Source organism: Trachinotus anak, unplaced genomic scaffold (assembly GCF_046630095.1).
Source record: "Trachinotus anak isolate AG129_WGS33_773 ecotype Australia unplaced genomic scaffold, CSIRO_AGI_Tana_v1 ptg000009l, whole genome shotgun sequence".
NCBI lineage: Eukaryota > Metazoa > Chordata > Actinopteri > Carangiformes > Carangidae > Trachinotus > Trachinotus anak.
The window spans coordinates 5,179,620-5,190,788 of NW_027273860.1; the positions used below are offsets into that span (position 1 = coordinate 5,179,620).

General features: G+C 42.4%; 1 protein-coding gene across 3 annotated transcripts in view; it reads right to left on the minus strand.

The window, feature by feature from the left end:
- The window catches only part of arhgap21a (Rho GTPase activating protein 21a), an 80,574-nt gene extending 74,142 nt beyond the window's left edge, over window positions 1–6,432 (minus strand). The window contains exons 1-2 of one of the 3 annotated variants that reach the window (XM_071484696.1): window positions 6,347–6,432; window positions 4,812–5,027 (exon numbers count right to left, since the gene is read on the minus strand). In XM_071484696.1, coding sequence (XP_071340797.1) covers window positions 4,812–4,889 — 78 coding nt within the window. In that variant the 5' untranslated portion in view covers window positions 4,890–5,027; window positions 6,347–6,432. Of the gene's footprint in view, window positions 1–4,811; window positions 5,028–5,979 lie in introns of all 3 variants that reach the window. The other 2 variants (XM_071484695.1, XM_071484694.1) reach the window with 2 other exon arrangements.
- Window positions 6,433–11,169: the final 4,737 nt, after the last annotated feature.

Below are 11,169 nucleotides of genomic sequence, written 5' to 3' on the forward strand. Positions count from 1 at the left end.
TGTGGCTTTTTCTTTGATGACATATATCCAGTGGTGGTTCAAGCAATAACTTCTGGGCTACAATTAAGCGGTTGTGGTCGATTTAGAGAAACTGTATTTACTGTCAGAGGCGACTCGCTAAAAGTCTTGAACATGAGAAGCGTCCACAGCCGGTCAGAGAGAACTGAAACGTCCAAAACAGACGCTCAGCGGCTGCGCTGCCATCCATTCATGAAATCATTCCTTCATCAGTGCGCCCTTGTTCATTTCCACTGCTGATGCTGACAGGAAATAATGTGGTTTCCTGCCAAGACCTCAAAGCCCACACTAACGCAGCGGGTTAAGATATGTCCTGATAACACCCTGTTACATAAGGCTCCAATTCAAACAAATGCTGCTTATGTGCAGTTTTACATACAGAGTAAAAAAAAGTAAAACCTTCCTCTCTGTCTGTTTGCACTGTCATCTGAACTGTGACGTGAAAACTCTACACAGCTACAGTCTATATATTCATTATCTACCAGCCACTACACAGCACGTTACATAATCTGTGGCTCATAAAGCCTGTAGGATGTATAATATGACAGGATGGAGGAGGAGTGTGAATATCACCTTAAGAAATGAGCTACCGCTTTATACACTTCACACACACACACACGTACACACACCTCCCTGACTCGTGTATGTCATGTCCTAAAGCCAAAGATAGAGCCAGATAGGGGGCAAGTGTTGGCGGAGATGCCTTGGGCATGTGTAATGGATAGCGTCTCAGCCTCACTGAGCATTAGACTGGTTCTGTTCTGCTTGTCTGCCTGCATCTGCATCCCTCCACCCCCCACAAACTCCTGCCACCATCATCTTTCTGCCCCCCATTTATCTTAGGAAGGGCAGGGGCATCCAGGCAGAGGAGGCTGTGACATTGAGCCAACTGGCAGAAAAGAGAAAAAGAAGAGATAAGGCGAAAAAGAAAAAGGGTGGCAATTTTTTTCTCATCTGCCTTAACACTCCCTGTCCTCTTCCTGTTCCCTCCCTTCCTCCCTCTATGCATCCATCTATCAGTCATCCATCCATCCCTGTGGCCAGTGGAATAATGGCATCTAGTGCCACTGCAGCCGGTTTAGCAGGCTGAGGGATGATATGTAAGAGGAGCCATGCTGAGCATGGACGTCACCACCTGTTCCCAATGAGAGGAAAAGATAAGGGGGCCGCCCGGCACACATAAGCACACATATTTTAGGTGACCTTGAGTCTGACGCAGCACGCGTACCAATTTCCTTTTTTGTCTTTTCCAGGAAAAAATAGCGACAAGAGCTGGGAAGTTTGATTCCGATAAGCGATGCCAAAACACACACTCCGGTTTCAGTTTGACGGTAATAACAATAAACTGTGAGGCAGATGTGGCGCTGCCAAACCGGGGGAAACCCTTGTGGATACTCACCCTCTCTTTGTGAGTGTATGTGCTAAAACAGGAGCCAGGTCATGTCCAGGTCAGTGTCTTGTTTGCTGAATATGAGAGAACCCTGATGTGCAGCATGAGACACATTTGCCTTTCAAATGTATGCAAATGAAAATCATTTTGTGGCTGCTCTGATTGATGAACTGCCACGGCTCTAAATACTGATAAATGTTCTGGTCATTTCCTGTTTGGGAGGACTGTAATGTGTTTTGTAAAGATTTTTTTTCTCGCAATGACTAAAATAAACCATTAGACTTCTTAAAAAAGTGAGATCATAGTGAGCTTAATGAGGGCTGGGAGGTGATACTGGAAATTTCTTTCTTTCAAGTGTCCAGCTGGGTATGTATGTGGAAAGACACTGAGATTGAGTCTTTCTAGTTTCCATTAAAGCTCGCACAGGGCACCAACTGGCCACTGTCGCATTCCCCGACCCCTTTAATGACACTGTCCTGACCAACATCCACATCTCCATCCAGGGTTTTCAGGAGAAAACGATCAGCGATTCCAGTACAGTGATTCTTTTTTTCCCTCTCCGACACACACAGCATTCATCTTTCCATGGGTTAAATATAGCATCACTAAAAACACGGGGGAATAGAGGACGGGTGAAAGACAAGCATGTTGCTCAGTGGTGGTGGTGGTGGTGGTGGTGGTGGTGGGGTGGCGGAGCTATATTTAGAGCAAAGCAGAGAGCATCACCAGGACTCAGAGCACCGCCATTGGTCTCATCCTCCCCAACATGAATGAGGGCAGTGATCAATACATGCTGGAGCTTCATTATTGTGTTTGTTTGCTTTTCTTTATTGCTCGTCTTTATTTAATTCACTGTTATTCTTTTCCTTGTGGTTTGGCAACACAAACTTTTATTTCAGGTTGTGCCAAGAATCCACTGCTAAAAGAAAATTTGAAAGTGAAATCAAGTGAGAGAGAGAGAGAGAGTAAGACGACCAACAAGAGAGAAGAGCCAAGTGTTTATGGGTAGAAACCGACTTGTTTGGACCACCAAATGTCTTCTTTTGTCTGAACAACTGCCCACAACCCAAAGATACAGAGAAAAGCAGGAAATCCTCCCATTTCTGGCCTTTTTCCTTAAAAAAAAAAAGTATTTTGTGCTATTGGTTGGACAAAACAAGATGTTTGATGATGTCAAATTGGACTTCAAGATTATCACTATTTTCTGACATTTCATCAAAATTATTTGCAGATTCATTGATAAGGAAAATAATCCTTATTTGCCGCCCTAATTCTAATCTTTTTCTCAATAGTCTTTCTCTAAAATGTGTAGAACTAAGAGCCTCAGCTGCTTGTATCAGTGTGACAGCAGGTCGAGTGAGGTAGGGAATGTGAATGAAGCCGAGAGAGAGAGAGAGAGAGAGCAAGAGAGGGGCAGACATTGTGCACGTGGGGTGTTTTTCTATTAATGACTGAGGCAGCTGTGCCTGAATTACCCCAGCGTTGCTACCATGCTTTGACGGTAGCAGGGTGGGGTGTGTGTGTGTGTGTGTGTGTGTGTGTGTGTGTGTGTGTGTGTGTCAGGGGGAGTAATCTTGAAGACACTCCTTGCAGTCTCCCTCATTAGCGAGCCGAGATGATGCAGGGGAGGGGGGAGGAGGAGAGGGGAGCATCACCCCGCCTGGGGTCTCAGCTCCCATTAGACCCCAGGGGGGACAGCAGTTCATGAGCAGTGAAGCTTGAAAGTTGGGTGAGATTTGTGTTTGTGTTGTAGGAGGCATCGGGTAGATAAAAAGACCTGCCTCCCTCCTGTGTCGAGCCTTAGGCTGCAAACTATCAGGCTAAACACTGGCACTGACTCACAGGTGACTCACCTCTCTACAGCGATATAGAGGTGTGTGGCAAAACTGTTTTAGTCCTCTGATTATTCAGAAACAGACAACATCAAACTGACTTTTATCAGGGCATTTAGGTGATTCAGTGTGAACCCGTGCAACCTGCACAGTGCAGCTTGTCAATCTGCTGCTTTCTTCACATAAAATCCTCATCTTGACGGTGCCCATTTCCAATCAGTGAAGCTGAAATACACCCAAAAGTGGAGAGTATCAGAGTGTGAGAAGTAAGTGAAGAGGGAGCTCATGTTGAGAAGTAATTGATGTATTTTTGATGCTTCTGCTCAACAGCTGGGAGTTCTTTAGGCTGTGGCTGTAGTATTAATCAGTGAGGGAAAGTTAAGTGATGTTACGGGAAATATTTATCCGGGGAAACGGATGTGAGGAAAACCGCACAGCAGTGACACTCACTGCTGCAGAGAGAAGAAAGCAAAAAAGGTTTTACCGTTTCATGATGACACCTTTATCTCAGGGATTGCATCTCATTTACTTAGATATCTCGATCAGACAGTATGTGAAACTGAGCAGGAAACAGCAGCCAGACACATCCACTTTCAGTGATGCAAATCTCCTCCTTGCTGGCTCTGACAAGAGTTAATCACGCTTTAACTTCTAATTATGATCTATTTTTAACAAATAATATTAGCAAACACCTCTGCTCTGAGCTCCTCCTTGCTCCCATCAAACATTTCATAAACTCCGACACAGCTTTACCCCGTTCCCAAAGATTTATGTCGTCCATCCTCAGCTGGTTCTGACATAATAAGAGGATTACAGAACAGAAACAGTACTGTTGCCATTTTCTGATGATGGATTAATCCAAAACATGCCACCGCTGCAATGCTGTTATGACATGCATCAAGCCTCGCTGGACCATGATGATGATGATTAAGATGATGTAACAGCTGAAGCTACCGTGCATAAGAGGAAAAGGATGAGCTCTACAATGTGCCATTTATGAGAGTTTGGCATGCAGACCTGCAAAAGACCCAGTAAGATTAGCACTGCAAGTACAACACTGTCTTTGTGCACTTAACCAGTTGTCAGAGTGGGGAAAAAATGAACCCTATCACCCCAAACACTGGCAGCTCGCTGCAACACTTAACTCACACTCGCTCTGCTTCTCCCTCTGAGTGCATGACACACTGTAACTTGTGCGGCATGTCACGCGTTTTCTGAAAGTGAGAATACCTTTGAAACAGCTGATGAAGTTACAGCTGGTAAGTAGTCTGGTGGTATTCATAGATGCTTCACATCTATCCAGGTGACTGTTATAACTACTGAATCCACATGCAAGGGTTTTGCACAACAGTAACAGAGCACAAAGCACAAACAGAAATGTTACAGTCTGGCAAAAATGCACATAATATGTCTAAAAGATACCTGTGCATACACCCATTTTTGCTAAAGAATCAAAAGCAACCATGCCTGAGTTGCACAAGCATGCACACTCATTAACAAGTGCTTGAACAGACTGTACTGTGAACTGTAACAGCCTGGGGACCAGACACATCTCTATCCAAAAGTCTTACCTCGCAAGACGGAGTTATGGCTCTGTGTTTACTCTCTTCATTGTCCTGTAGTGAATCACTCCAACGTGCTGCCATCATTTCATTCCAAACAGCAGAGGAGGAAGAAGTCCTTTAGAGCCCACATTGAGGTGAGGAGGATGAGGCCAAAAAATAAAAAATAAAAAAGGATCCTAATCCACACTGTCCTCTTTCTTCATGTCTGTCAGTGGCTGAAATCTGGGCATAAAATCAACAAGTTTGTGAAATAAAAGAAGGACAACAGAGAGAACAAACATCTGTAGACCATCCCTGTCCCATGCAGGCTAAATAACATTAAAACAAGCTTTATTTTCAGATTTTGCATCTCAGTACATCCTAATATCTGCGCTATAAAGAACAAGAGCTACAATAAGATACCCTGTCATCCACTGTTGAAAAATACTACGGTCATTAAATGTCACATCAATGCTCCAAGTCCTTAAATTTATGATGAGCCTGGTCAACCAAGGACAATCTAACCTCTTCACTGTCCCAACTCTAAATGAAGAATGCTATTCTGATAATACTGCAAAATTATACCTCTGTAAAGGTCCTATAATAGTACACTAAGGTCAATACAGAGTACACAGAGTAACATGTTAGTCATTTCCCAATAGTGCAGCGTGGGTTTAAGCTTCTTTTTTATATGAAATTGATGGTAAACATTCAAATTCTAGCTCCAGTTCAATTAATGGAGAGCGGATGTGAATAAAAGTGACCAATGGCAGGTGGATAGTCGAGGTTATTTTCGCTCTTATTTTGTAAACTTGATTAAAAATGCCTGGCGAGTGACAGCTCTCTAATTAATATTAATTGCACACAGGTGGGGGTGGGGGTAGGGGTGGGGGGACGAGACGTGCATGTCAAGTAAAAGCGGAATTCATGGCTGTGTGTGGAAGAGAAAGTGCACAACAGGACTGCGGTGTGAAAGCGCCACACCAGCCACCATGAATCAAGCCATACGCTAAATATAAAAACAGCCAGGATACAGCTGCTGCTAAATATCTTTATCTTTATTTATTTTATTTTTTTCCCAGTCGCTTTAAGATAGAAAACCCCCCCTTGCGGCTGCTACTACGGGTCGCTGTTGACAAATAGTGGCGAAGCGGGCGGACGACAGGTTGTTGCGGTGAACAACACCGAAACCTACCTGTTACAAACGCAGAAAATTATTTCCAAGTGACAAAACACGCACATTGTCCATATTTCTGAGAAGAGCAGGGTGTTCGCTAAAAGCCCTTTCGTCGATCCAGAGAAAAAGAAAGAAAAAGGGCTGTCAAGAGATTACAAAGCGGGATGTTCAGTCCCCTCTCAGAGCTACACTGACTGACCGCTCACTACCTGTTAGGAAAAACACACTGGAAAAAACATGGTAAACGCCCTCCAGTGTGCATTCCTTCGCCAGGGAAACCTCCACTGTTCATTCATTTCCCTTCATTTCCGAGCTTCAGTTAGATGCTAAAACAGTCGAAATAGACACACACACACAAAAAAAAAAAAAAAAAAGTAACGCGTACTCGTACGTGGTCCCCGGTTGGCGGCGCGACAATCTGTACAGAGACGGACGAATCTCCTGACTCTGCTGAAGCCCCGCCCCTCCGCTTGCCCCTCGCAGGCCGTCGTCCAATCAGATGGCCAGTTTAAATTTGGAATTCGAAGCGGGCCAATTGGAGGCGTTGTTACATAACAATTCCAATAAAGAGTGGAAGCTGGTCCATACTGGTCACTTGCTGGAAGTCTGTAGTGTGTAGTATTCCCACATTATTCCTATAGAAACCTCGTCTTTTCTGTTATATCTAGTTGAGCACAATGGTGGAAAGTAATTAAATACATTTATCAATTACTGCACTTAAATAAAATGTTGATGAACTTCTTTTGCTTGAGTATTTCCATTGTATATACACCTAAGAGAGAATATTGTACTTTTTACTCGACTACATGTATTTAACAGCTGTAGTTACTAGTAACTTTACACACACAATTTTTCACACAAAGCATATTATCATTGTATAAAATATGAGACAAAAACAAGAGCAGTAGTTAAAATGAATAATGACTCAATAATTTGACATTTTTGACAATATAAAACACTGGGGGGCACCCTTCTGCAAAATGAGTACTTGTACTCTTGATACTTGTAAATTTTGCTGCTGAGATTGGTAAAGGAGTATTTTTAAATTGTGGCATTGCTAATTTTACTAAAATTAAAGATCTGAATACTTTCCCACACGCTGTTGAATGTTTATGTCATGTTTTTGTGTATTTCATATCATATTAGACTTAATGTTTTATGTACTATTTTATTTCAATTACTTTATGTGTATACATTTGAGAGAAGAATATTGCACATTTCACTCTGCCAGATAATAATATAACTCAACAAGGGGCTCTATAACTCTATAAGGGGCATTCGGATATGTACTTTTACTCTTGATACTACTATACTTAAGTGAGTACTTGTAGGATGGTGGTGTACTTAAGTAAACAATCTGAATACTTCTTCCACCACTAATGGAACATGATTAGTATTCATAGAATTTCACAGACTGACACTATTTACAATATATACAGCCATCAGCTGATAAACACTTTATTCCCACACTGTCATTAAGCCTTTCAGACCCTTAAAGTGAGCAAATGCAATCACAGGGACATCATCGTAAATGGCGGGAAAAAACCCTGAGGGACACACATATGCTGAGCTCTCCAATTTCCTAACGTTCAACTGGTGAAACATATTTGCCTATCCATTATCAACTGTAACAGCAGTGTCCTTAACTTTATTATGGTGACATGTAGGGCATGGCAGCCACATGGGACTCCACAGAGCATGAAAAAAAAAGCACTGCACAGCTGATCTGGACAAAGACAAAGGGTGACAGTGTTCTGTTTGCAGGCTACTCCAGCGGCACAATAGAAGATAGGACAATAGGACTCTTTTGACCCATACTGTGGCGAGGTTTCCCTGGTTTCAGAGAAGAGCTATTGTCTAAAGATCTGGTGCACTCTCACCCAGACAATGGGCAACTTAAACTGGTGTAAGCGGGACTCTTGCGTTATGTGATGGTAAACATGAGGTTCATTTCTTCATTTAATGCAATTTGTTTATGAAACCCATACCACATTATTAATGCAGGGAGAGGATTGTATTGATTTGACATAAAGTGCAATTGTGCATCGGAGACAAAACTCAGCAGTGAGAGCAACGAGGTATTTCTGTTTTCCACACACAAACATCTCACAATCTGTATCTATGGATTACACGTGTGTATAAAAATTCACAAGAAAACTATAAAAAAGTTTTACTGGTTTCTGTTTCTGGGGTACTTTCCCAAAATAAGCACTTGGCCCACTGCATCAGTACACTCTCATGTGTGCACAGCCTGTTAGAGCTTGAGGCATGCATGCAGTACAGTGCTGTTTTTATGAATGGCAAAGTGAGGACAGAGTTCAGATCAATGACTGATGAGCAAAGATCACTGAGGGGTTGTAGTCAGTTTGTAGTCTGCTGTAATGTCTGTATGTTTGTTTATTGTGTAGTTTTTTGTGTTGTTGTGTTGCTTTGTATGGTTTATTCTTCACTAAAGCATGATTCTAGCTCAAAATTAGCTTTTTCCCAACATTTTAAAAAATATTTTCTGTTAAAAATGTTGTTAAAGCATTTGTATGAACACTGACTGCTAATTCCTTTACACCAAATGTGCAGCTGCAGAATCAGAGAGGCTCAAACTTTCAGCAGACGAGAGATTACAAGCTCTCTCGTGGCAGCAAAATGTTTGGCTGGATTAGGACATCACATGAAGCCCAGGTTCAAAGCCCAGCAGCGTTAGGATTAGGACAGGTGGAAATGACTCTGCAGCACAGCATGCTATGTTTGTGAAAGTGGTTTACAACACTACTTCCTGCACAAACACTCATCAGGCAAGGCTACATCCATCAAACGCAACATATATAATTTCATTCATTAAGGATTTGTTTAAGCTGTAGTTGAGTTTGAGAGTTTAAGAGGATGAAGATCACTCCCCACTCTAGGTTGTGTAAGTGGATCTGGCACTGAGTTTGATGACTGGATGAAACCCAGCAGCAGCAGTCAATCTATCAAGCCCTCTGGCCAGCCAGTCCCTAATTGGAACACAATGAATGCTGGAGAGGATGTTCTTTCTATTTGTGAACCAAGATGCGTCAGTGAAGCGGCATTCATTAAGTTCCAAAGTAGGAATGAAGACTGTAATCCTTTAGCGTCTGGTAGCTAAATTCTGATAAAATCAATTATTCTGATTTTAAATGAAGACTGCTTTATTCAACTTACAAACGCAACAGAAGCAAACAGCTTTGACACTGGAGTTGCTATTTTCATAGTTTCATAGATACATACATTTTGGGAAGTACACAAATACAAGCTATTGCCAGGAGATGGTTAGCTTAGCCAAACACAAACACTGGAAAGCAGGAGGAAACAGCTAGCCTGGCTCTGCCTAAAGGTGGAAAACTCCACCTATCAGCACCTCTAAAGTTCACTAACTAGCCTAACACCTCATCCATGTGTCTTGTTTGTTTAATCCATTCAAAAACCAGAATGTAAGAGCCCAGGAGGTCACTGCACCCAGCCAAGAAATAGTCCCGCACATAAACCCTGTAAAAGCCACAATTTATCCTTTTCATGCTTTGTTTTTGTACAGGTTAAACAAATAGAATATTTGAAATAATTAGTGAGCTTCAAAGGTGCTGGAAGGCTGATTATTTTAGCTTTGAGCCAGGCTAGTTATTTCCCAATTTCCAGTCCTTGTGCCAAACTAAGTGGCTGCTAGCTCCAGCACATTTACTGTGCAGATATGAGAATGCTGTCGACCTTCTCATTTAAGAGAGTGAACAAACATTTTTACCAAAATGTCTACATCTCCTTCAAAAGCAAAGTAACTGGTTTCAGGAATAAATATGCTCTATCTGTTGAGTTGGTGTTGTGAAATCAAATCCTGCCGCTACGTCTCTAACCACGGGCTTCATATGTCAAATGCATGGATGTGTGGCCATTCAGGTGTACAATTCCCGTTTTGTTCCTTTTGTACTGAGCGCAGTTTACCTGTAGCCTACTTTCTGCGGTCGGCCCCATCCTCTGTTCCCCCGACGGGGCACTACAAAGCTTCAGCATGTGAAACCTGCAAGGCTTTTTGTCCTGTCTTGCTTTCAACAAACCCAATATCAAGGTGAGAGACAATGGCCTCCAGGTTCCCAGGGCAGTGTGGGGGGCATTAGCGCTGGGATAAGTTAACCACTACTGCCAAGTGCTGATTTTTTATGATAAGGACACATGGGGTTGCAGCCAGAGGTACAATGGGGGTCTTTGTTACTCCAGATGCGCGGTTAGCACACAACCAAAAAGCTGTGTAATTTGTTGAGCTTCGCTTCGCCTTTATTTTCTACCTTAGGGGTCAAGGACAAGTGATAAAACCTGACTGCATTTAGGGCTCCTCTGAATATATTAGTAGTGAAGGTGTTGTTTACCACTACAGATGTGAAACCTGAGAGCATTTTTAAAGTGCAACATGGAAACCGAGTGATCCAAACCTCCCAGAACTCTCTTTTGTTTGCAGTCACTCATATTATCCACATAGCAACTCATTTATCAGGTCATTTAACTTGGAGAGCTGGGGCTGGACCTTTACTTTTGGCTTAGAAAGTGAGGAGAAAAAGCCACACACACACACACACACACACACACACACACACACACACACACACACACACACACACACACACACACACACACACACACACACACACACACACACACACACAGAGTCACAATAGTTTGACTTTTGAATCACACAAAAATATCTGGAACAACCAGAGTGATAATATATGATCTTTAACTTAGCATTTAGTATCTGTGGACCATGGTGGTCTTTACATGGAGCAGTGAAGGGTCTACAAGCTAAGTGATGAACACTTTTTCCCAGAGTAAACACAGGAGACTCTAATTATTTCCTCATATTTTGATGATGTTGTATCCAATGGTAATTACAAATCACCTAAATTCTTTACACTGTTAGAATAATGCCTCGGTGTGTACATGAAAGCCTGTTGTGTGATGCGACGGCTGTTTGGAGTTTCAGGTGATTAAGAATAAAGAGTGCGTAGCCACATGATAACACTCAGCGAGTGCACGCTGTGTGAAGTGAAGTATGTTCTGGTCTATCTGTCGACATGCACAATTGACTCTGTTAGTCAACCCAACAATGGCAACAGAACATAGAGAATACCTCAGTGTGTGTGTGTCTCATGTATGTTTGTAGTTCAGAGCACTGAGTGCACAGGTATTTTGATTTCCAGCAGTTACACT